Genomic DNA, 27,165 nt, shown 5'->3' on the forward strand with positions numbered 1-27,165 from the left:
ATCTTTCCATTAAAGGTTGTTCATGTAATCTTGTGTGCTGTTGACAAAAGTTTTATCTCATGAATCACTAAAGATTTATCTCTAGTCTCTATCTCTATATCGAGTTCTATCTCTTGTGTGCTTCCTCTTTTGGTTATCTTGTGGTTGTCTGAGTATGAGAAACATCAGTCTATGTTAGGTCATTCTCAAGTGAAACTCAAATAAGGGACACATATTTTTTTTTTTTGCAGTGAGTCGCAGCTTCAGTCAACCATTTCAGCAATGCTCTGCAAAAACCTGATAGTTTGCATGCAGGGAAAAACATTAACACGAATGTTCACTCTTGTACTACAGCAACATACTGCAATATCTGGAAAAGAAATTCATAGTTCAAGTGTAATTGATCACTACTCACCTAATAAATAAATAATATCAGTAGATTTGAGCAAAATTTATGTTATAATTATTTTAGAGTCTTACCTGTGTGTGTGTGTGTGTGTATATATATATATATATATATATATATATATATATATATATATATATATATATATATATATATATATATATATATATATATATATATATATATATATATATGTGTGCTTATATGTGTGAGAAAAATACTAATATATACATAAAAAATACTAATGTATATTAATAAAAATAATATTTGCATATTGTAAATTTCTTTTATTATTCTATCATACCTACAAATTCTTTCTTTCTTTCTAAAGCAAAATTTGAGTAACTTTAAGCAGCTGCGGGACAGCGAAATGTTTAAAAGTAGGGTTTGTTAAAAACTTTTCATTTTGAGAGACAGAGCTTTTAACAACTCTAAAGTAGTCTTTAAATATTGAAAATCTGTTGTCTTAAACTGTACCTTGTCAGCCTACAGGTACTTTATAGTCTGTGGGGGCCCTCTGAATGCAAAGCTTTTTGTAAGTCGCCAGATTGTGGAGACTTCAAGGGTGGGCTGAGTGAACAGTTTTAGTAGGCAGGAATGATCCAGCATTGTGATTAAGCTCCAACTGTGACTCACTCTCCACTGCCATTCAGACTAATATCTCTCTGTTCTGATTATAGAACCCACAGTACCTGATGCAATTTTAAGCGAAAAACACAACAGTCCTGAACTGCTGCTTAAAATTAATTGATCTGCTAATTAGAAAAAGCTTGGCTGTCTTTCATAATTGTTGATCTTTTTATTAGTGCCAGTTTTGATTAGTTTGTCTTTTAGGTGGGTGGTTTATTCATATTTTCCTTTGCTGTAAATCAAAATGGTTTTTTATTATTATTATTGATTGGTTTCAGTATTCCTCCCATGCTAAGGGTGGCGCTGTTGTACTCAGACCACATGTGGGGCGTTACAACCAGAATAAGAGAAGCCCACGTCTCCCGTATGGTCGCCCCCAGTTCCAAGTCCAGATGTGACCAGATTGGACCTGCTAAGGTACTGATCAGTTTTTATTATGAACACGTTTTTAGATAATGATATTATTGCCTACTAATACATGCAAGCCGCATGTAGACAATGCTGTTTGTTTCTTTTAGTTACCTCGATGTCATGACTTATGTTTCATAAGAGAGAAGAGAGAGAGAGAGAGTGTGTGTGTGTGTGTGTGTGCGTGTAAATATATAGATTTGTCGATAGATACTGATGTACTCAAGCAAAATCTTAACTTATCATATTTATCTGTGTTATTCTAATTTTAGAATGCATTTTATTTTAACAAAAATATTTTTGTGCCCCTCGATGCAAGGTGTCATTCATATTTTGTTCTGTTTCTTCAGCCAATTTACTGTAAATTCTTAATGCGTATAGTGTATCTTCTTTTCTTTTCTCTCTAATAAGAGAACACCAGTATATAGATTATTGCCTCAAAAAAGTCACAAAAGTCAAAAAATTTATTTATGTGGGATGAAAGAAACCAAAAAGAGCATGAAGGTTAAATGGTCGTAAATGTCATTTAAAAACTATGGGACATCCTTGACCATAAAGGTATCTAGTGTTTTTCTTTGCAATCCCAAGAAAAATATGTCATTATCTCATTATAAAGGAACTGTTTTACTTTTTTGTACTTTTTATCAGTTTGTGTACCTAACACTTGTTGTTGTGAAATTTAGCTGCTTTCCCCAAAGCTAAAATCTAGTTACCAAAAGTAGCCTAAATTATCTTAGGTGTAGATGTAAAATAGCTTTTGTGATATTGGCATTTTGCGGATGTTAGCTATTAAACAGCTAGTTGTTCTCTGGTGACAGTTCTTTATCCTGTAAGTAGATGGTTTGTAGAGTCTGAATGCTCATTCTGTTCACTCGGAAGACTGCATGTGATATCAGATTTGCGTTAGTAGGTGGGAATGAGGAAGTTTTGAATTTAAACAGTTTGAGACTTGAAGTAGATTTTCTGATATGTTTTTCCGATTGTTTCAGGCATGTAACTTGCATGTAATGCAAAAACAACCAACAGACCTGCAAACATGTTGCGATTAGTTACAACTTCGCTGTGTCTCTACTGCCAGAGGGCTCAAGTGACTCCTTTGCTTTTCATGAGGCCCTGCTCCTCGATTGTTCAAGAAGAGAACCCGCATGCTGTAAGCGCCCTTTACGACTTGTGTGTAGACATTAGTAAAGTCCGGAAGCTGAAGGGTTGGGTGTTGCGCCGTGAACGAGTGTATGTGAACGAGACCGCCGCCCTGCTGAAGGACATGGGGGCTAGTGGGCCTGTTATCGCCCGCGTTTTGGAGCTCCATCCTGAGGCCATCCTCTGCAAACCCCATCAAATGGAGGCTCAGAAAAAGCTGTGGATGTCAGTGTGCACCAGCCAGAAGGATTTAGTAGGAATCATTGAAAAATTCCCCAGCTCGTTTTTCTCCTCGTCCTCCGATCACGACAACCAGAAAGCTAACATTGCGTATTTCCAGACGTTACATCTCAATAAACGTGTTATTAGCAAGCTCATGGCCAGTGCCCCTCAGAGCTTCAGCCGACCCATGAAGCTAAACATGGAGATGATCCAGACCCTGCAGAAGACCTATTTGGACTTGGGTGGGAAGGAGGACAACATGAAGACCTGGTTGCAGAAGCTGCTTACTCAAAATCCCTACGTGCTTCTAAAGCTTCCCGAGGCCCTGCACGATAACTTGGCATTCCTACTCAATGTGGGATTTACTGGCGATGAGCTCTTGCGGCTGCTTTCCAAACTGAAGGGATATGTTACTGAGCTGAACCCTGAAAGTATGAGACTCACCCTCAACTACTCGCAGGAGACTTTGGGATGCACAGAAGCAGAGCTCAGGCAGATCGTACTTCAGTGTCCAGCCTTGTTATACTATTCTGTGCCTATACTAGCTGACCGCTTCAGAGGCCTCCTCACCGCTGGAGTAAGTATGGAGCAGATCATGGAGACTCCCACAGTGTTAGAACTGACAACGCAGATCATTCAATATCGCATTCAGAAACTGCGCTCGTTTGATTATGATGTACGGTCAGGTAGCCTGGAAGTCCTCGACGGCACCAAGAAAGAGTTTGAGATGAGCTACGGGAAGTTGCATCTTAGGCGAGAGAGGCCATTTTTTAATCCAGTAGCTCCACTTCAAACAGAAGATTAAGTATGGAAGCCAGTTTTAATGACTTTCTATCTAAATTTTGACTTCATTTCTCACAATTCCGAGATTACATCTGACAATTTTGAGTTAACATTACGCAATTCTGACTTTTTTTTCTTCTCAGAATTGCACATTTGTAACACACAATTCTTAATTGTCATAATTCTGAGTTTGTATCTAGCGATTTAGATTTTTTTTCTTCTGAATTGTGAGTTTATATCCAATTCTGAGCAAAAAGTCAAATTGTGAGACACAATCTTGGAAATTGCAAGAAATAAAGTCAGAATTGTTTGTAACACAATTCTGACTTTATATATTGCAGTTCCTAGTTTATATCTCACAATTGAGTAAACATCTCAGTTTGTATTTTATCAGAAGTTCATAACAGAATTCTGTTTTATTTCTCGCAATTCTTAATTTATATCCAAGAACTTTGAATTCGGATATAAAAAGTTGCAATTAAATTTTTTTTTAAATTGCATGGTAGAAACAGGCTTCCATGATTTAAATGGTATGTGCTATAAACAGTATATTAACAACAGTTTCCTTTGCCTGTTTTCTGTATGAATACATCTATTTATTTAATTCATTTGCTGAAAGGAGTAAATTGTGGAATGTTTTGTTAATGTTGTGGAAGGTGATTCTTACAAAACACAACATTGTCAACCCATACTGTGCTCAAAGAAAATGTCATTTTAAGTAATTTCTCTCCCCTAAAAATTATAAATGTACATTTTTGCTGTTTGTGGCACTGAGTCATTGTTGTATTGCCACATACAGATGTGTTGTGCCTAGTAATTTATGTAGCTTTTGAAATTCTTCAAAGTCTCTAATAATGAGCAATATAAAATACCTCTAGGAGGTATGCATTATGCAGATAAATATTCAGATCGTTGAATGTTTACTCGTGTGCTGCCGTCAGAATCTCATTTGCAAGCATCTCCCAGTATTTTGCCCTCTGGGCAGCATTTTGAGATAATTTTGTGCTTTTTAATGTTTAGACTAAAGACTTCACTGGTATCTCTAATGAAGTTACATTACATATTGCCTTGTGGCATTTGCTGTTTATGCAGTGGACTTTATGATTTCTTTAATGGTGACTATTACATTTCTCATAGCTTCAAAATAATGGATGTTTTTGAGCTTGTTTAGACCTGATAATTAAATGAATTTATGCAATGCCTTTTAAGGCAGGTTTCACTTATATTTATAGCTGTTTTGATTATTCTATGTCCCTAAATTCTTGCCTCTGCCATTCTTTTTTTGTTCTCCATTCTTTGTCCACTCCTAGTGTATGACTCCGACCGGATGGCTGCTTTATCCTGCAAATAACAGTTTGAGTTATACCCGATCTCATAGGAGGTTAATAAGTGAAGATATAAATAGCTCTTTTTCATTTGAAATGTGACAGTGGGTATTATTAGCAAATGTTATACATTGATTTCATAGGGCATAACTCACGAATATTATGAAAATAGATGACACATGCAATTAAAGTCTATAATTTCCTTTGCATGCTGGAATATTAAGGTGGTAAATATTCCATGTCTGAGGTCATGCTGAAGCGCTCCGCTGTCCTCTGTGCAATCTGCTCTCAGATCTTCTAATCAGAATGTGCTGTATGTGAATACGGGTTGGTTTTTATTGACGTCAGTGTGGACATTTTAGATTTAAAAACCAGTAATACCACCAAATAAAACCACTAATAGATATAACAGTTCAGTAATATTAATTTTCTATTAATTATGTTCATCCTAAACTAGCATGGGATGATATTGGTGTAGCCATTTAGGTCATATTTTTAAAAAAAAAAAGCTTAATCTTGTATATTTAGGATAATTACTATTTTAATATAAAGTGTAAATCTAACCTAAAGAAAATAATTTGATGGTTTCACTATTACTCTATTGTACTTACATTTTTTGAAAGAAGTGTCTTATACTCACCATTGTGTCATTTATTTGATCAAAAACAAAGTAAAACAGTAACACTGTGAAATATTATTACTATTTAAAACAACTGTTCACTTTTTTTAATGGCAAAGCTGAATTTTAGAATCTTTTTTTTATTATTATTATTACTCCAGTTTTCAGTGTTATATTATAACAGTAAACATGCTAATTTGGTGCTCAAAATTATTTTTTTTGTTATTATTTTTATTATCAATGTTGAAAACAGTGCTGCTTTTTATTAAAAAAAATTTTTTTTTGTATCAGTGTAAGTTTTGACTGTCACTTTTGATCATTTAATGCATGTTTGCTGAATAAAAGCATCACAAAATCACTGACCCCAAACTTTTTACGTTTATATCATCATTATAACAGTTAACATCTCACCTTTGATTTTCATGTTTTTGAAAATTTTATCCAGCATGCTTTGAGAATTTTTTAAAAAGGATCTTATGTGAAAAGACTTGTGGGACAAACTCATGTTTGGGAAGGCCAGTTAAATACCTCAAAAATTTCCCTAAAGGTTGACTGCAGCATTACAGCTGGACTATATCCTAGCTGCAGACTCCATCTAGTGGGGAAAGTTATTCACTGTCACAATGTATACTGGACAATTACTCAAAAAAATAAATGTCTATCTCTCTCTCTCTCTCTCTCTATATATATACACATACATTCATACATATGTATGTGTGTGTATATGTATGTGTGTATATATATATATATATATATATATATATATATATATATATATATATATATGTATATATATATATAGTAACATGCCATTAAATGTAGTCAACTACACACTGCACACTTTTAATTTGGATTAGAAACAAACTTTATTATAGCACCAAATATTTAATTTCACAAAAAAACAAGTTTATAGAATATCACAAATATAAGAAGTTAAATACACTGCCTACAAAACGTACATGACAGAAAAACTAATAGCCTACTAACCTCAGAAAGGTTCACACAGCAGATGGTATGTATACATAAACCATATATATAAAACTCCTACTGTGTCCCATCTCCCTGATCTGCTTTGACTCATCACACTCGTGTCACTATGGTGACAGTGAGATGAGTAACAGTGGATCTGGTGAGTGGTCACAAACTGTTTCATGTGTAATCGTGAGAGAAGTGCTCATCACTGGCAGCACTGAGTGCATCTGCGGTTTCAGATCATGTGTGGTGTGATTTCTTATGTAATGAAAAAAGTTGATATTAGGTAAATGATCTTCATATGGTTTAAATGAAGAACTTGTTGCTTTGAAATGCTTATGATTTGATGGTTATGAAGTCCACCAGTGACATACTGTAGCTCTTAACAAAGCCTTTGCGATAAAGTGTTCTTCTGTGAAATATTTTTTAAGTCTACGAAGCTGACATTATTGTTAAAACCAATACAACTAGTATAGTTTTACAATAACTATAGTTTTTCAACACAATAACAATATATTAGTGAGAGAATGTAATTATTATATATTTTTTGGTAGAATCGAACACTTTTGCGAGAATACACAAAGTTTCTCAAGGGAACGCAAAGAGCATAAAAAGGAATGCAACACTTTGGGGAGAGAATGCTATACTTTTGCAAGAAAATGCAAAATGTCTCTTAATACTATTGTGAGGGAATGCAACTGTTCTGCGTAAGAACGTAAAGCTTCTCGGGGGAAAGCAATACTTCTGAGAGACAATGCAAGTGCATTTTTCCTCCATTTGTACCTTGTCCCCTTTGGGGCTCCGTAGTTTGTCAGTCTGGTCTCTTCCCAGCTTCAGTTTTAAGCTTCTTTCTTGAAGATTTGAAATTGAAATTTAATACCATTTTCTTCCTGAATTTCATCTGGTACTCCTGGAAAGCTTGTTTAAAGAAAATCAACAATCAGACAAATTACAATGCATAATATGAGGCAAGTATGATCAGCAACACTTTACAATAAGGTTCCATTTGTTAACATGAACTCACAATTAATCATATATCTAAAGCATTTTTTAATCTTATTAAATATTAATTTCAGCATTTACTACATTATTGAAATCAAAAGTTGTGTATGTTCATTTAATTTAATGGACCTGAGTTTACATGAACTAACAATGAACAAACGATCAAAGATTAACAAATACTGTAACAAATGTATTGCTCATTGTTAATGTTAGACAATGCACAAACGAATGTTAACAAATTGGACCTAATTGTAAAATGATGCCATATTATATTTGTAACTCTAATAAATGAGGGGATAATCTTACCCCTTTTGTTTTCTGAAAACATTGCGGTCAAATTTTGGGAAAAAGACATCACAGTCAAATTCGGCCATGATGTCAGTGAGATAGATGAGATCACACCATGGATGCGCAAGACTTTCCTAAATAGCACAGTTACAATATTAACTGAATTACTGTATATATTTACACTTATTATTATTACATGTTGCACAGATCAGGCTTCTCACCTTATAGACCTCTGTGCCTCCTAAAACCCAGATGGTCTCCACAATGTGACATAAGGGGGGCTCAGAAGCCAGGTGAATTACTGATCCGAAATCCTTACACAGATAGTGGGCACGTGGAGGCACTGCACTGCAGTAATGCAGAATATAGTAAATTAATACAGAAATTGTAATATAAGCTATTTTTCAAAAGTTTGGGGTCAGTATATATACTGTATATATATATATTTTTTTTTTTGGTTGTTGTTGAAAGAAGTCTCTTATGTTCACCAAGCCAGCATTTATTTGATTAAATACTAAAACTATAATATTGTGAAATATTGTAATTTAAAAAAAAAATTATTCTTGTGATGCAAAGTTGAAATTTTAAATATGCTGTTTTTTTTTTATTATTATATAAAAAAAACAATTATGCCGCTTTACATCTTTGTAGAAACTGTGATACAATGTTTAAAGATTCTTTGATGAATATAAAGTTCCAAAGCATACAACATTACGATATTTATATGAAATATAAATATTGTGTAACATATAAATGTCTTTACTTTTGATCAATGTAATGCATCTTTGCTGAATAAAAGCATTGATTTCTTAAAAAAAAAAAAAAAAAAAAAACTTACTGATCCCAAACTTTTGAATGGAAGTACAGTTGCATAAAAGTGTTTATAAATTAACATACTTACGTCAGCTTCCTGCTCAATACCAAATTGATGCAGTTGGCCAAAGGGAAGACCGTCTCAGGACAGGAGGACAAGGAGATTCGCCCCCAGACGACCAGATTCTTCTTCCCTGATGTGCACCAGAGAGAGAGAAAAAAAAGTTATGTTTTTTCATTATACTGTTAAAATTACATTAACTAAAATATAAATCAAACCAAACATAGTATTTAAAGCCACTTACCAGGTGCTGACACAGCTGTAATTGTATCCATAAAGAACTGAAATTCTTTTCTGCAAACAACATGAGCACATTAGATATTTTGTGTGCAATTCGATATACATAAATTCAACTTTGATAACTGCATAGTGTGCAAAATGCAATTTGAGCTGCATGACAAATATATTTGATGTGTTCATAGCTTTAAAAAAAAGCAGGGCCGTGTGCCCAAATCAGAATTGAACCAAGATTATCCCGCATCACACTGTATGCATTGATCCAATTTAATAAGCATGGCTAAGGCTCATACCAACATAATATTATATACCAGAACGACAAAGACAATTCCCAATAGGCTAGTCTATAGCCCCTGTTTGCACATGCTGTTATCGCTTATCTCAAATGGGACGGACACTGGGGGGGCTCGAAGTTTCAATATAATTAAAAAAACTGCTGACATTCAGTTTGAGTTCCAAAGGTCAGTGACATATTCAGAGAGAGAGAGAGAGAGAGAGAGAGAGAGAGAGAGATCCAGATTTCAAAATGAAATCTCAAAATAAAAAAGTTAAAATTATTTTATGAAAGCTGTGTATGTGTGCATAAACAGACACAGACAAAAACTTTAACTTTATGAGAAACAATCTTACAATAACTTCTAATTTATACCATGTAGAAATTGTTGCACACCGTCCAGAAGGTCAACACCTTTGTAATCAGACAAACACCGATTTGATGTTTTTTAACTAGTAATTGCTATATAGCCTAACTTTATGCCTCGAATGCTAATAAAGGAATTGTGTCACCTCACGTCGTTCATGAATTCATCTGATTACGGATTCAAATTATTCATTCGTATCTAACATAACTTATTAAATACAGCGATTCCAGCTTGACCGAATGATGATAGGAACTGTATCTTACGGAAGGCTCCAGGGAAGCTGTCCGTTCTTTCCTATGCCCATGTCACTGCAGGCAGCCGCGATGAGCCGGATTGGTTTGCACATCTCCTCCCCCTCGATGTTCATCATTACGACTTTCGGTAAGAGCAGTTTATCGTCCATCGGGCTTTGGAAGAGGTGTTCGCAACCCTGTCTATGTTCGCACCCCCAGCTAGATAATGGAGCTTTTAAACATCTGCTTGAGTCACCGTGTGACGTCAAATGGGAGTGGCTGTCTGTAATTAATATTGTTTACGTGTTAAAGAATCAGTTATCATTAGTCGCACTGCACCTTTTTTATTATACCTTTCCTTAAACAGAAGTAAACTAGTCAGGCTAGTAAACTAGTGTCTTCAGTGGCGAGTCTGAAGTAATGGCTGCTGAAAATTAATATTTATAATAGATAATTATTTTAAAGTATAGCAATATTTCAAAATAATTCTGCTTTCACTGGGTTTTTGATCAAATGAAATGCCTTGGTGAGACGTTCTAAAATATTCTAAAATCTTACCAACTCCAAACTTTTCAGTTTGTCATATTAATGTTTGGAAGGCAAGAACTGTATTACTCAGAGATATTTCCCTTGTGTCTTTACTATGTATGCACCTTTTAAAATTTAGGGTCACAATTAAAAAATTCCAAACAGATTAACAAGTAATTTATTGATGTCATCGGAAAGGTCATGCGTCCAATATGTAATTCATACAAACATAATAGTAATCTGATCGTGTAAAATAGATTACATATGGTCTGTTAATAACCAACACTGATATTAAATGTTAAGAAAATCAATTTCAATGATACTGATGAACATGGTTCAAATTATCTCATAATCACTGTAGCATTGTAACAGGTCTATCATGTTTTAATGGTGATTTATAAAGACATTACAACATTAAAAAAAAGGTATTGTATCATATAAAAAAATATAACAGCAAGTCTGTAAATAAGCAAGAGAAAAAGTTATGTACATTGTTTTGCAGACTGAATTACTTCCAGTATACACTTATATACACAGTAGGTTTGCTTCCCAGTAATTGTCTTGAAACAAATCAATTTGTGCTGAAGAGCCACAAACCTCAATGATAGTTACTCCATTATAAAAAGCAAAAATCTGACTAAATATACAGATTTTCGCTGTGGACTTCAAATACATTTTAACGTGTCAATTTATAAATTAGAATTTAACATTTAGATCAATCAAATCCTTTGACTTATCAAAGAGCGACTAGTTTAAAGATTCTCAAATAGTGGCCGCTATGCTCCTGATGATCGCTATCAAGATATGAATTTCCAAATAAATTCCTCTTAATATTACACAGGATTGTGTAAAACACAGTTATTGCAACAACACTGCACAAATGGACATCAAATGGTATGATAGATACACATACTTTCAAAGAGAAAACAATGTTTGACATTTGGATTGCGTGAATACTATAAAACCTTTTCCTCCACAACTAATCAACATACAGCTTGCAAAAATGGAGACATCTTAAATTCTGTAACTGCATACATTATACAATGTCAAACAGCTTAGTTGACAGTCCCCTGGCCCTGGGCCACATTTGACCTCAATGTTAACTTAAGCTCTACAAGCAGAATGAGACCATGGTAAAGTATAAAGGGCAAAGCAAAGCAAAGCATGGAGGAGTTGATATGTCATGTGGAGACATTGTCCTTTGAGCCATGGTTCAGGACAGGTCCAAACACCAGTCTGAAGAGGGGTGGGTGTATATCCTTGCTTCTAAAGCAGCTAGTTACTGTCATGCCTCTGAATCTTCGACAAACCATCTGAAGCTCGTTCTTCACTATGCCGCTTCAAAAAAGCACTTGTCCCTCTCCCTAAACACAAAAACAGCCTGTGAGGTTGTAATTTTTTACAAAATTATTGTTTGAGTGGCATGAAATTCCACAGTACCATTCAAAAGTTTAAAGTTAGTACAATGTTTAATTTTTAAAGAAATTAATACATTTCTTCAGCAAGGACACATTAATTTGATCAAAAGAGACAAAGACATTTCATAATGTTACAAAAGATTTATTTTTCTATTATATGAATAAATTACATTTTACAATATATCACAACAGAAATTATATTTATATTATATGTAATTATATTTCAGAATATTATCTTTCACAAACATTTCAAACAAATCTTACCACCCCAAATGTTTGAATGGTAGCGTAATTGTCCACAGATGAATAGCCCTGATTTTAAAAAGTCTATGCTTTCAGCAAAATATAATCCTCCACAAACATAAGGTAAACCCTTCTTTTCATTGCAAGATCGGGTATGTTTAAACTAGTCTGACATTGACTTGTTATAAGCAAATCTCAACATAGAACAAACTATAATTGAATGAAAACATTTTAGGCCACAGTGAGACCGCTTCAGTTCAGAATATTCTACAGAACATGGATAAAAGAACTCACCTCTCTGTGACTGTGTGTGAGCTTGTCCAACCAAACCAACACTTGAGTAACCTAGATCGGAAAGACAGACATCTTAATAAAGCAGCCTAAGGTCTGTTTCACATGTAAGCAACATTTATTATATTTCAAAACCCATGCATCAGAGTCAGTACACACCTGGTTGTGGCTGTACACTGTTGACATACAGTTGACCACATGACACTGTAAACGGTGAGAACTTTGGTTGAGAACTTGCTGGTGATGGCTGCACTGCTGGTAAAGAAAGGGTAAATATTCCAACACAAGTATAACTCAATTGATCCAAACTGCTATTACACATGATGAATAAATCTCCACAATATAACTAAAATTGGATTAATTAGACCAGGGTTTCACAAAAACGTGGGTTCTTTACACACAGGTTATTTAGACTTTGTACAGAAGTTAACAGCATTTCAGCCAAAAATAAAACAGAGCATATGAAATGTTTAAAGCTCAACTTAGGTTTAACGGAATATCAACAATTTTTAAGACATAAATATTAGTATTGTAACTTGTAATGTATTTAAATCTGTATAAATCAAGTGCATTTTTCCCCATTTTCTTACTGGTTATGTGACCAATAACAGGAGAATCATAAATGTGTCTTTAAATGATTTACTTCAAGTATATATTTTACATGTAAGGGGACCGGTTGATGAACAAATTTGGAAACCCCTAGATTACAGCAAAACCCCCATTATCAGACATTTCCAGAGAGGAAATTTAAGATGTATGAAAATGTGCTTGTCGGTATACCGGTAATGTGAGTGCTCTCCTGTGTGTTGTCTCCTGAGGAAGGACCTGCTCCATCTCCACTGTTGGTTGCGTTGGATGGAACAGTTGCAAGGAGCCCTGAAAAGCATTACAAGAAAGTTAAAAATTTAAAAAAGTTAGATTTTTAAGAGTTGAGGTTTTGAAAAAGCTCTTCATTTTCTTACCGAGGCCCCGGTAGCAGGACAGCTGCTGGTAAATCTGCTTCATTCGCTCGATGTTTATCCTGCTGGCCTCAGCATGATTAACCATGGGTTTAGGGTAGTGCACTCCAATTATGCACTTTGCGATTTTCTGAACACTTTCTGGGGCATTCCAAGGGTCATAGATAAATTTGGCAGGGAAGCCCCTTAATATGGGCAAATATCGTCTGTAAAAATAAAAAATCAGCATTCAAAGAGAGTGGTCTCAAAATTGAACCAAACTGGTCATTTTTATTCAACTGAATGTTTGTGGATATAAGCAAGAGTCAAGAGTAGCACCTTATATAGTCTCCATTTGGGTCGGTACGTCGACCAAAGCCCACCGGACAGTAACAGTGAAAGAACTGCTGGAAGAATGAGCTGCACGAAAGCCACATCCAGCTTCCAGCATTGACGCTCCAGTCTGCATCCAGCAACAGCTCCTCAAACACCTTTAAAAAAAAAAAAATCAAACAATATCAATATAGATTTTATCACATAAAGCAACAGTTTTTTTTAAATTGAAATCCAGAACAATGATTGCAGTACCTTCATGCCCTCTTCCCAGCTGATCCACAGGTCTCCACGTGTAAGGAAGCAAGCAACAGCGTGCCTGGCCAGATGGTGGATCCAGCCCTCCTGCCTCAACTGGGTCATTATGGCATCAATCCACGGGAAACCAGTCCGGCCCTCTGCCCACTTCGCCAGAGCTTCGGGGTTCCTGTCCCACGGGATCTTTACGCAGATGGGATTGAACTCCATTTTGTCAAAGTGTGGGTTGTTAGTGGCAGCCGTGTAGAAGAACTCACGCCAGAGCAGCTGACCATAAAGGGACAGTGGTGGGACACTATTTTTCTTGACCTGCATTTGAAAAGCCAGAAAAAAAAAGGATGAGAATAACTTGTCAGCCAGCCACTGAAGAAGATCTTACGAACAGTTATCAGTGATGAAAAGTACCTTAAAAGTCAGAGTGAGACAGTGCTCTTCTCTTTACCTTTCTGTAGAGGTCTGTGAGTTTGAAATAGAAAAGTCTGCAGGAGAGGCAGCCAAACCGGAGGTAAGGGCTCAGGCCTGTGGGGCTGGCCAGCAAGGAATTAGCATTCATTCTGGGACGCTCAAAATTAGCCACCCAAGCCTGAAAATGAAAAGAGATAATATATACAAAGTATATTAATGGTCAAAAGTTTGGAGTGATCCATATTTGTTTTGTTGTTTAAAAGAAGTCTTTTATGCTCACCAAGGCTGATTTATTTTATGAAAAATACAGTGAAAACAGTACTATTGTGAAATATTATTACAATTTAAAAGAACGGTTTTATATTTGATCATATACTTTAAAATGTAATTTATTCCTGTGATGGCAAAGACGAATTTTCGGCATCATTACTTCAGTCTTCAGTGTCACATGATCCTTCAGAAATCATTCTAATATGCTGATTTGATGCTCATGAAACATTTCTTTTTATTATCAATGTTAAAAATATTTCTGCTGCTGAACATTTTAGTAGAATCCATGATATTTTATTTTCAGGATTCTTTGATTAATATAAAGTTCAAAAGAACAGCATTTATTTGAAATGTATTTATAACATTACAAACATCTTTGTCACTTTCAATCAGTTTAATCCATAAATTATATTTAATGCATAGAGTTTTTGTTCATATTTTGAATTATATTTAATTCTTTATAATTTATGCTTTCAAGTAAATTTTAGTTGACGTTAATAATTGTATTTTTGTTGTTGTTTTCAACTATATCTAGTTTTTATTCATTTTTATTTCCGTTTTAGTTTACGCTATTTTAGTACATCAAGTTAAACTAAATGACAATGAGAATGTTGTCGTGGAAACTAGCTTTAAAGTTTTAATATTTTATTTCAGTTAACATTTATTTCATTAAAAGTAATGCAAATTTGATGGTTTATAGTTTTAGCTTACTATAATAGCCCTGTTGAGTGCAAGGTTATTATATGGCGTAATACAATAACAGCATAACTGCAAAACTGTATTAGAGCACATGTCTACCTTCCTCTCCAGGTGTCTCTCTAGTCGAGTCAGAGCTTCAGTTTCTCCACCAGGCCACACAGCTGAGGACAGTCCATCCGTTTCAAAACCTGAAGACACAAATACTTGTTCAAAATCTCATTTCCAACAGACACCTGCACACACATGCAAAGGGAGGGAACACGACATCTCACCAAGCTCCTCCAGCGAGGGAACGCCAAACTTGTCATCATGGTCATCGTTGACTGGTGTGGCGCATTTGCCCATGACTTCATCCGTGATAGTCTCTGCTGGTGTTTCCACAGGATCCATTCTGCTGATGAGCGTCTGAAATCGTTTGTAGGTAAGAGGAGACTGTCCTCCATTTAACTCTATGATCCTAGAGGAACAGATGGGATAATTAGAATACGTACACAATATAAAATTCAAAGCCAGTAACAAGAACTAACATGATTCCCACAGCAAATGCTAATATGCTTTTGAACACACAACTGTGTAACATAATATTTAGTATTTGAAATGTGATTTCTTTTTGCTATTCATATGACGGATTAAAAATCGCTGTATCTTTCTGCATAACATTCTCAATAGAGAGTTAACTATCAGGCATGATGGGCAACAGCTTCCCACAGGACTGTTGGCAGCTACGTGGCAGTCATATGGGCATATGGCAATGATTACAGATACACTCACTTGTCCAGATCATAGAGTGTGTGGGAGATCCTGACGAAGGCTTCCACCCCGGCTTCAGTGGCCAGCTTCTTAATGGCTGCATCACGATCCTTCCCGAAGGGCTCAGAGTCGTACTCATATGACAGCCGGGTGATTTTCCACTCCTAGGGAGAAAAAATGAAATAAAGAGATGCAGTGTCAAATAAGAGGCAAAGACAGAACAGCATGTACTGACAGAGCGTTTTGCACAAAACAGTTGAATAGGCTAAGGCGGCTGACCTTGAAAAGTCTTGGAAAGACATCTGTGGGCTGTCCCCTGATGACAAAGAGACGAGAGTTAAGTTTGCGAAGGCTGGCGTCCAAGTCCTCAAGACATTGCAGCAAAAACCTGTAATACAAAGAGAAATCAAATTTGAATAAATGACTAGTAAATGAAACAGTAGTTTAGATAGACATAGTTGTTTATTTTAATCTCTTGAGGGAACAAGAGTGAGGTTTTTCTGACTAGTCCAGCAGAGGGCACTAACAGACAAATGGGGTCGAAAAACATATCGGTTATATTCAGTATTTCATGGGCAGTGTTCAGAATGGAATGGAAAACTAGTTTACTGACAGTGTACTGCCTAATATTTCTTTAAAAGTAAGTAAAAACACAGTTGTGTTTAAAAGCAGTTAAAGTTGCTTAACAGTATGCTAAACCTGTGTTACTTAAAAGGATAGTTCTTCCAAAAATGTCATAATTTAGATTCTTTCTTCTGTTGAGCACAAAAGATGATATTCTGAAGAATGTTTATGGCAGCAATGGATTTTCATAGTACAGAAAAAACAAAGAAATAAATAAAAATACTGTAGAATTCAATGTCTAACGGCAACGGTTAGGTCTCCAGCATTCTTCATAATACATTCTTTTTGTGAAGAATGAAACTCATTGGTCCACAGCAATATTCAAAAGCCCTTGCCCAAATTTTGCTTTCAAAACTTTATTAAATCTATGATAACACCTAGATTTGTAAGCTAAAGAAAATTAATTAAAATATTTTTTACTTAAAAACTAAAATAAATACAGTCGTGGCCAAAAGTTTTGAGAATTACATAAATATTAGTTTTCAAAAAGTTTGCTGCTAAACTGCGTTTAGATCTTTGTTTCAGTTGTTTCTGTGGTGTACTGAAATATAATTACAAGCACTTCATACGTTTCAATTACATGACATTAATGCAGAGTCAGTATTTGCAGTGTTGGCCCTTCTTTTTCAGGACCTCTGCAATTCGACTGGGCATGCTCTCAATCAACTTCTGGGCCAAATCCTGACTGATAGCAACCCATTCTTTCATAATCACTTCTTGCGAGTTTGTCAGAATTAGTGGGTTTTTGTTTGTCCACCCGCCTCTTGAGGATTGACCACAAGTTCTCAATGGGATTAAGATCTGGGGAGTTTCCAGGCCATGGACCCAAAATTTCAACATTCTGGTCTCTGAGCCACTTAGTTATCACTTTTGCCTTATGGCACGGTGCTCCATCGTGCTGGAAAATGCATTGTTCTTCACCAAACTGTTGTTGGATTGTTAGAAGAAGTTGCTGTTGGAGGGTGTTTTGGTACCATTCTTTATTCATGGCTGTGTTTTTGGGCAGAATTGTGAGTGAGTCCACTCCCTTGGATGAGAAGCAACCCCACACATGAATGGTGTCAGGATGCTTTGCTGTTGGCATGACACAGGACTGATGGTAGCGCTCACCTTTTCTTCTCCGGACAAGCCTTTTTCCAGATGCCCCAAACAATCGGAAAGGGGCTTCATCGGAGAATATGACTTTGCCCCAGTCCTCAGCAGTCCATTCACTATACTTTCTGCAGAAGATCAATCTGTCCCTGATGTTTTTTTTGGAGAGAAGTGGCTTCTTTACTGCCCTTCTTGACACCAGGCCATCTTCCAAAAGTCTTCGCCTCACTGTGCGTGCAGATGCGCTCACACCTGCCTGCTGCCATTCCTGAGCAAGCTCTGCACTAGGGCTGTCAACGAATATTCTAAATTCGAATATATATTCGAATAGTTTTTAAAAAACGAATTTCGAAGGTGAAAATTAAAATTAATAATATATATAACACGCTTTGCGAGTGGGCGCGCTAGCGCCTGAGGGTTCAGGGACAGGTCACAGGAGTCGCACTGTCTGGCACAGCATCACTGCTGAAAGTTGACTCGTCTTCATGGAAGATGACAGCAAGTGCAGAGCCCAACTCGACCGCAGCAGAGAAAGCGAGGTAAAATTGTTGACCCGTGAGATAAAGTTGTATGCAAGCTATTCAAGATACAGTTAGCATACCATTCAGCCATGAGGTCACATCTCAAAAATGTGCACCCAAATGAGCATGGCATAATGTGTGGAACTCCAGCTAAACATATAATAATAATATTTGTTTCAATCACTGAATGAAGCCTGCTATATTTGGGACAGAATTCGCGACCTTAAATTGCTTGCACAAAACTATTGATCAGCACTGAAAAATTAGTTTGTTCATTTAAACCATTAGGGCCGTTTCATAGTCAATGCATCTGTACGCATACGCGTCCCCGAGGCTACGCATCGTTATTATGCGCTGAGAGGGTGAGAGAGCGTGAGGTCTGCAGTCTTGGCCATTAGTTGATTTCCTTGTTTTTGTGTAGGTAATACGTTGTCAAATATGTTTAAACTTAAATAGACTACCTATACAAGTAGTTATGTCTCTTTGTATTATTTTGTCCTGTTATTGACGTAATGCGCGTCATTGACAACATGCGCCACCAGATGTTCGAATATTCGTGTTTTTTTTTAGAGGGAATATTCGAACGTCATTTTTAAGCAATTTTGACAGCCCTACTCTGCACTGGTGGCACTCCGATCCCGCAGCTGAATCCTCTTTAGGAGACGATCCTGGCACTTGCTGGACTTTCTTGGACGCCCTGAAGCCTTCTTTACAAGAATTGAACCTCTTTCCTTGAAGTTCTTGATGATCCTATAAATTGTTGATTTAGGTGCAATCTTAGTAGCCACAATATCCTTGCCTGTGAAGCCATTTTTATGCAACGCAATGATGGCTGCACGCGTTTCTTTGCAGGTCACCATGGTTAACAATGGAAAAACAATGATTTCAAGCATCACCCTCCTTTTAACATATCAAGTCGGCCATTGTAACCATCTTATTAGGCTGCATGGGGCTAAATGTGGTAATCAGTTTAGTCATTTAGGTTATTTATTAGATTATTATAGATCTTATCAAACTTCATGGTCACTGTTTGGTTAAACAAGCCAGTTAAATCCTCACACTGTAAAATAGTATGCATGATTTTATTTTTAGTTGCACTGAATATATAACATAATAAGGATATAATACAAGAATCTAATCCTGTCTGAGTGAGAGTTAAGAGTTCCCTCTTGTAGGACGGTGTATCATCAGCATCTAGTTGAGCTTGTCTGCGACCCTTCCTAAAGACGTCTGATCCGCTACAGCACATCCTAGATCAAGATGAAAATGAAATTCAGGGGACAAATTATACACGTGACCTCTCAAAAGAAGCCTTTTAACAACCATGAAAAGGAGTGGTGACATACCATAGGCGAGAGGCTGTTTGAAGGAGGTGGAAAAGTACTGTAAGTCAGTGCTGAAAGGGGAATGAGGTAATCGCATCTGACACACTGACCTACTTCCTCACGTCCCGCACCGGAGGGAGAGGAGAGGTGGCTGAGCTGTACGTTATATCATAACTCTGCTATGAGGGTGACCGCTCAAGCATCTCAGAAGGATATCGCACCACAAAGTGCCCTCTTATAAAGATATAACCACCCAGCACTAACAGTAAACCAAAAGAATGCCACTTGTATTTACTCTTTTGGCATTGTAACAGTCCTTAATGGTAAACCAATCCCAAATTAAACTTAACTAAATGGTCTTTATAATAGCTGCTTAAGAAAGGGCTACTCATGGCCACCAAGTCAAAATTTGTATTGATAAATAAGCTAACAGCAAATAAATAAACAAACAAACTGGAAATAGCTTCTTAAGCTATATATTTTAGGAAGCATGGTACAGCTTACAGAAACTCCGCTTCATACTGAGCTAGTAGTATTCATACAATAGTTATGAGTGAAATTGCTAGTGCTAATTGAATAGATGATATAAATATTGGCACCAGGTGACTATTTCCACTGTTACTGCTGGTAACAAACTGTCTAAGGTTATTCACTTCACTAGTATGCATTCCAGTTTTTGATGGTACATATTCAGATTTCACTAGAAACTGTACTAGTACTTATTCTTAGTCACTCACTACTAGTAACTATTTCAGTTTTGCTAGTGCTTATTCTAATAACTTTTGTACAAGACATGGTTACCAGTTTACAGTACATGAGAATAAATAATAGTACCTAATGAGTAATTACTAGTAATACTGGAAAAGGTACCAGCAAGAACTACAGTACATATTGGTCTGAAGTGAACAGTTATCATCTAAAGTACATAGACATAGAATTTAATTGCTAAAATACTACTAATTTAAACGGTGTTAAATTAGACTATAGTTAAAACGCCCGTCTTGATGAGTATTCACGCAAACAGTCGATTTATACTAAACATTGTCAGTCATTATTCCAATTCTGTGGTATTTCTGTAACTGAATATTACTGTTACACCTACCTGAAAAACTTAAAGCACAGTTCGTTTTAGTAGTATCTTGGTATTGTATTTGTTTGTGCCACTGCTTGTTATTTATATATTATTATTTTATTACTGACTGTTTACTTGTCATTTTTAGTTAAAATAAATTCAATTCGGAGTTTGAAATCAAAGTTCTTTTTAAGAATCTTCCTCACAATACAAATATGAATCACCAACATTATAAATTGTAAAATACAAATACACTGTGACGAAACATTTAGGTTGGATAATTGTAGTTTAAAAATGTGTCTAAAAAAATACCCTAACTCCCCCCTCCAACTAAAAAAATACCCCCAGAAGAGCCACCAAAAGAGGGAATTCCCCCCCATTTTACAAAACAAATTCAAGCTATGGACTAGTAGCAAATGAAATGACTAGTGTCTAATTTAATAGATTCTAAAATAGATAAATTTTGTAACAATATAAACTACTGTTCATATGTTTGGGGTCAGTAATTATTATTATTTATTTAATTTATTTATTTTTTATTGAATGCTTTTATTCAGCAAGGATGTGTTGAATTGATAAAAAAATTATAATAAAGACTTAACTTATATTGTTAGAAAAGATTTCTATTTTACATAAATGCTGTACTTTTAAACTTTATTCATCAAATAATCTGTTTCTAAGACATATTAGAAAGATTTCTGAAGGACCATGTGACACTGAAGATTAGAGTAATTATGAAACAAAATCAGCTTTGCATCACAGAAATAAATTATATTTTAAAGTACATTAAAATCATAATTTTAAATGGTAATACTATTTTAAAATATTACTGTTTTTTTCCTGTATTTTTTGTCAAATAAATACACCCTTGATTAACAGAAAATACTTTTTTTAAACACAAATTAAGAATCTTACTGATCCCAAACTTCTGAACAGCAGTGTAACTTAAAGACAGCTTGGCTTGACACAGGATCTGATGTTCTCTGTTCTCTGCACACAAAGGAAACTCACCTCCATCTGTTGATTCCCACGTTGGACGATCCTGCAAACCAGGGGTCCAGTATGTAAACGCATCTCAGAGTATCGGCATCTATTATAGAGTCCCGCAGAGATGGGTTATCATGGAGCCTTAAGCCCTTCCTGAACCAATGGATCGTGTTGACCACCATTACTCCTTATATTCCACAGCCCCTTCTGAAATCACGTCTGCTCCAGCAACTCCCAAATTTGCCTTCTCAATTCAGGTGTAAAGTCTGATCTGATTGCGTCTTTTTCAGCCTTGCTCAAGAAAAACTTTTCCCATGTTGGCTGAAATACTGAGCGAATATTCCTATAGTTGCTTTACACACCCTGTGACTGACTGACAAGGTGCGCGTGCATCAGAAAACGCAGTGTGTTTAGACTGTACGTCTAGACAGAAACGCGCCACTAAGTGTAAAACTGACGGATTGATATTTCAAACAAAAACACGCAAAGGAAAACCTCAACAAAGAAAGCACGCGAGCGTCAACATGAACTCGCGAAGACAGAAAAAAACAACAACCGTCTTACTCCTTCCTAAAACGTTAAACATACGCGTTCTCAGAATATATCCATATTTAAGTACACGCTCTCTGTTCATATATCGGTACAAGCGTCATTGGCGATGAATATCCACACGATTGTTGTCCTTTAGTTGAATGTCAATTTCAATTCACCCCGTGAACCCTCAGCCATTAGTTGACTCGGCCTACCCACTGACGCAAACTGGCACCTATGTAGCTGATTGGTCAGATCCATGCAGCACACGTAATAGTCCATCACGTTTCTGCGGCGTGCTCGCGCAGACTCGCACATTTCTTTTACTGTCTATGGTAACATCACAGATGAAGCCGATTTTTATCTTTGACCATGACGTGTAAAGGTCGCTTAGGATAATAATACATTTAGATAAATGCAAAGAAAAAGCTTTTTGTGCCGATGTTACTGCTCGACTCTGATTGGACAGGGCGTGAGTAGCCGGATAGGCACATGAACAAAGGCACAAGGCAAAGGCAACAGATTAGGGTAAATTTTTGTGCACTAACGATAGGACGTCACTTTAAGTATATCAATTATTATGGTCATAACATCACTTCGAATTTAAGGTAACTAGTAGCAGTCTATTAATAAATTATGTAATTGTTATATGATACATAATAAGCTAATATTGATGACTGGGGGATAGTTGTCACAAAGGCTTACTAATAAAATTCTGAGTCAAAAGTCCAGTAACATACCTGTAACTGTTTCAATAACTTCGTTTTTGTTTTTGGTTTCAAACACCTAGTGCAACACCCTCATTTTAGGTATTCATTTGTTTATTTATTTACTGTTGACAATTGGCTGCAAAGCATGTAATAGATAATAATGGCAGGTTCTATTGTGACAACTTACCCCATAGAATTAAGCAGTAAATAGCATATGATGAAAGATCAATATGTTGAGAAATACAGAATTTCACAAAGGGAACTACTACATTGATCCAACACATAATTAGTTTATTGACTAGGTCTGCACTTCGATTTATAAAGAGAACATTAACATACAATTAAGTAATTTAAGCAATTTATCATTTAAAGATCAAGCCTCTCTTCTACTGCTAATTTGAGATCAGAGTTGGTCATTTTGTTAATCATGGAAACCACTCTGGAAAGACCTTAATGTCAGTTAACTTGATATAACCTATATCTTTCATCCCCTATGAAATCATTGACAGATTTCAGGTTTATAATTTCATAATTTGTAATATCACTAACTGAGTTCAGACTATTATTGTCGTTTGAGTGAAGACATGGTGATTGCTTTAGTTGAACGCTAGATGGCAGTCTACCACGACACAATGCTAAATTCAAGTGCGTTTCTCAAAGAGTTTCTTGATCTGATACTTCTTAAAATAATAAATATGAGATACAAATTAATAATTTGTATTCAAATATTATTAATTATTGGTTCAGTGCGTTTAATTAGGAAAAACGAGTTATGCTTTCAAAATGTAAAGTTCCTTATTCTCTTAATTTTTTGTTATCCAAAGAGGTCAGTGTTGAGTAAAATATGGTCCCCTCTTTATTAAAGCAGGTTTGAATACATTGAAATGCTCAAGTGTAGTACAGCTCTAAAAGCATCTTGTTTGCTTTCTTATATTAGTCACTGATGCTATTGCAATCTCTTTAAGTCTTTAAACATAAATGTCTTAATGCCATTTTGAGTTATGTCTATTTCTTTAGAGTTTTTATTATTCTGTATACTTACTGCATTGGTCAAAGCTACTAGTAAAACAAGTGATTGATGTCTCATTTTTATACTTAGTTTTACATTGAAAACATATGACATTTTTCAGACCGGGAGTGAAGTTAAGAAGCCTCCATTCAAGATGACTGATATATTATGCATACTCTTCATTATTAATGAACAGGAATCTCGTTACTCTGAGCCCCATATGAAAAGGAGAATACAGAAGAGGACAGGTGTTCATTTGATCCCTTGCTTCTTGTCCTCAAACATGCTGCCCTGCTTGGTCTACTGGATCGGAGCAGTTTCATGCATGCTGACTACTAGTTGTATAAAGTCTTATCTGTTTGTTTTGGCCACTTAAGACCACTAGATCTAAAGCTCTGCTTTCACTCTGGAGACCAATTACATTTTATTTACAGATGGAAGTCTTAGTAAATGGAGTAATCAAAATTTCTGGGAAAAGTGGGTTTAATAAGCAGTTCGGTAGTAAATTTACTTAACTTCAAATGTTAATTTTAAAAGCAAAAATATAAAATCATCTATCTATCTATCTATCTATCTATCTATCTATCTATCTATCTATCTATCTATCATAAATTCTCAGACTACGAAATTTCTTTATTTAGTATGTAAATCTATATCTAAATACATACATAAATAATGTTCAATGACCTTTATGTCATAACACAAAGAAATATTTTGGTTAATACTTTATATAGCCTAATTTCGTGTCATAATGGTAGTTTAATTTTTTCACGGTCTAATATCTCTTCATAACCTTTTTGGAGGGGATCTCCAAATGAACAGAAGTACACAGATCTATCATGCAGCACCGTGCGAATTCAAACCCAACCGAATACGCAGCAATGGCCCTGTCAGCGTATTGGATGCGGTACTGTATGTGGCTCCTCCTCCAACTGATGCTTCGCAGCCTTCAAACACACTAGTGTGTGTGCCATAACAACACCACTACTCCTTCAAAGTTGTGGGCGCATTTTCAACAGTGAACGCAACAATTTGGGAACTCGCCTGTTCCTTTTCAATAACATTACTGTGGACAGAATAAAGCAGACAAGTAGTGGAGTTTGTTTGCAAAGGAAGGTTCCCCCTTGCTTTCAGCCTTATGGACAATATGAAGTGCAGTTATGGCAAAAAGGGGTAAATCCGTAGTGAGGACCCTGGAGGATTTGACGCTGGATTCGGGTTACGGTGGAGCCGCGGACTCCTTCAGGTCATCCAGCTTGTCTCTGTGCTGCTCCGAGGCGCACATCTCCTATGCGCATGGAGGGCACTGCTTGCATCTGACCGACTCCATGCGTAGTCGACACAACAGCATAGACACCGTCAACACTGTCCTGGCTGAAGACGGCGAGACCCTGGAGTGTTCCGGACACAGTGCGAAACTTCCCGAGCTTGAGGATGTGCCCTGGAGCCTCGGGGAGGTGGAGAACGCGCTCAACAAGGAGGAAGAATTGAGGTTCGGGACCGTTTCCGCGGATCTGCTGGCGCGCCTCTCCACGCTCGTGAGCCGCGCTCTGGTGAGGATCGCCAGGGAAGCGCAACGACTGAGTTTGCGCTACAGCAAATGCACCAAATACGAAGTCCAAAGTGCCATCAAGATGATTCTATCGTGGACCATTTCGGTCAACTGCATCGCCGCGGCTCTCAGCGCGCTGTCCATGTACAACATGAGCACCGAGGATAAATTCAGCCGGGGGAAATCGGAGAGATGTGGCTTGGTCTTCTCCGTGGGGAAGTTCTTCAGGTGGATGGTAGACAGCAGGTTCGCAGTACGCATCCACGAGCATTCGGCCATATACCTGACCGCCTGTATGGAGAGCCTCTTCCGAGAGGTCTTCACCCGGGTGTTGAATAGCTCGGTGGTGGAGAAGGATAATGGGATCCCCAAATTTACACTAGAATCCTTTGAGCAGGCTCTGAGCAATGATTCGGAGTTGTACGGCCTCCTATTGCCCTATCAGCACCTCACATGTGGGAAAAATGCCAATGGTAAGTTCAGCACTTGAAAAGCAGTTCAACAGTCGTTTAAAACAGATCAATTGATTGTTTTTCTTTTTTAGGGGAAACACTTAAAGCTTGGTTATGTTTTTATGCCCCACGTTCCGGTCAGATTTTGATTATGGTAATATGGTGCGTGTACTGAGGGAAAAACGCAACCAGATATTGTTTATACAGTGACATTAACTTTTAGGCCCACTGCCCAGAAACTGACACCATCTGTGCATATATTATTACAATGACTGCGTTTACAGCATTAATCAGAATTCGGTCATACAGTATATTACGTTTATGTAAGCATTAAGTAAGGCCATTGGCTGCATTTACATTCACAAAAAAATAAAATATGCTGATATTACAATATACTCGTGTTTTTGTTGTTAAGGACATGTTTGAGTTGACTGAGTTTGGAATTTAAAAAAATGGAGCATAATAAATGGCAAAATCATGCTTAAGTGTATTTTATGGACGCTAGAATGTAATAATCACCAAATAATGTGCATGTAAACACAGTAATTATGATGTTTGGCCCAAACACTTTCAGAGATGTATCAGGGATGTGCTTTGATTTACGTGTGCATGGACATATTAAGATGTGTATTTGGCTGTGTGTGCTGTGCACTGTGTATAATGTAACTGCATGTTAGAGAGCGGTTCATTTTTAATACTGAGCTCAGCTGCATTTTCCATGGGTAATTAGCTCACAGTGCCATCTTGTTCTTTTTAATGTATCATTTGTACAGTTATGCTACTTAAGTTATGAATGTGTCATCCAGAATGTTTCCAGGCTGTAGTGCAGGATGACATAATCCAAATGAAAGACCCTGGGATAAAGGGACTATTCAATGTATAACTTCCAATAATGCTTGTGCAACAATGTGGACTTAACAGTATTGCAGGACCAAAGAGAGTGATGATGTCATTCATTTAATACAGCTACCTGGCAGAGGGACATTTTAGGATTGCATATGGACTGGTGAAACTTGCAAAGATATATTCACTAATCGTAGTATATTTTGTGTTTATTGTTTTTATATAAATATACCATAATGTATATACTATATAAGACATAGTACATACCACATATCAAGTAAAATTTCTTTAGCGCTTTTCAAACTTTTCAGAGCAAAAATCTGAAAATCTTGACGTGAATGTTTATAATATTACCCTAAGTGAGTAATTGTTTTAGCTTGTTGAAACAAACAAACAAAAAATTGTAGTGTTGCCCTAAAATGTTAAGTCAACTCAAATAATAGTTGTCAATTCAATGAACATAACATTTCAAGGTAGCTAAACTTAACATTTTAAGGCAGCACAAGCATTTTTTTACAGTGATATAGTTATTTATCCACTAATATATATCCAATT

General features: G+C 36.2%; 4 protein-coding genes across 6 annotated transcripts in view; 2 read left to right on the top strand and 2 right to left on the bottom strand.

The window, feature by feature from the left end:
- The first annotated feature begins 1,298 nt into the window (after positions 1-1,298).
- LOC132156245 (transcription termination factor 2, mitochondrial-like) lies at positions 1,299-3,796 on the top strand. Its single transcript, XM_059565163.1, has 2 exons — positions 1,299-1,432; positions 2,413-3,796. The coding sequence occupies exon 2, from the start codon at positions 2,460-2,462 to the stop codon at positions 3,588-3,590; it is 1,131 nt and encodes a 376-aa protein (XP_059421146.1). The 5' UTR covers positions 1,299-1,432; positions 2,413-2,459; the 3' UTR covers positions 3,591-3,796.
- Positions 3,797-7,056: 3,260 nt separating this feature from the next.
- zgc:153031 lies at positions 7,057-9,936 on the bottom strand. The gene is made up of 6 exons (XM_059564419.1): positions 9,790-9,936; positions 8,893-8,942; positions 8,676-8,781; positions 7,996-8,122; positions 7,793-7,908; positions 7,057-7,402 (listed from the first exon to the last, which is right to left on the bottom strand). Exons 1-6 carry the CDS (start codon positions 9,927-9,929, stop codon positions 7,324-7,326), a joined length of 618 nt encoding a protein of 205 aa, XP_059420402.1. The 5' UTR covers positions 9,930-9,936; the 3' UTR covers positions 7,057-7,323.
- Positions 9,937-10,448: 512 nt separating this feature from the next.
- Positions 10,449-22,268, bottom strand: LOC132156246 (cryptochrome-1-like). Of its 2 annotated transcripts, none has more exons than XM_059565165.1 (13): positions 21,538-22,268; positions 16,172-16,280; positions 15,914-16,056; positions 15,415-15,599; positions 15,242-15,330; positions 14,211-14,351; positions 13,766-14,077; positions 13,517-13,668; positions 13,202-13,404; positions 13,020-13,115; positions 12,399-12,491; positions 12,243-12,293; positions 10,449-11,651 (listed from the first exon to the last, which is right to left on the bottom strand). In XM_059565165.1, exons 1-13 carry the CDS (start codon positions 21,693-21,695, stop codon positions 11,563-11,565), a joined length of 1,821 nt encoding a protein of 606 aa, XP_059421148.1. In that variant the 5' UTR covers positions 21,696-22,268; the 3' UTR covers positions 10,449-11,562. The 2 variants fall into 2 exon arrangements, with proteins under 2 accessions (XP_059421148.1, XP_059421147.1); XM_059565164.1 differs by having other exon boundaries at positions 12,399-12,494.
- Positions 22,269-24,704: 2,436 nt separating this feature from the next.
- Positions 24,705-27,165, top strand: part of LOC132156248 (ankyrin repeat and BTB/POZ domain-containing protein 3-B-like) — a 67,162-nt gene continuing 64,701 nt past the window's right edge. For both annotated transcript variants that reach the window (XM_059565166.1, XM_059565167.1), the window contains exon 1: positions 24,705-25,788. In XM_059565166.1, coding sequence (XP_059421149.1) covers positions 24,924-25,788 — 865 coding nt within the window. In that variant the 5' untranslated portion in view covers positions 24,705-24,923. The remainder of the gene's footprint in view (positions 25,789-27,165) is intronic.

Source organism: Carassius carassius, chromosome 13 (assembly GCF_963082965.1).
Source record: "Carassius carassius chromosome 13, fCarCar2.1, whole genome shotgun sequence".
In the NCBI taxonomy this organism is placed as follows: Eukaryota; Metazoa; Chordata; class Actinopteri; order Cypriniformes; family Cyprinidae; genus Carassius; species Carassius carassius.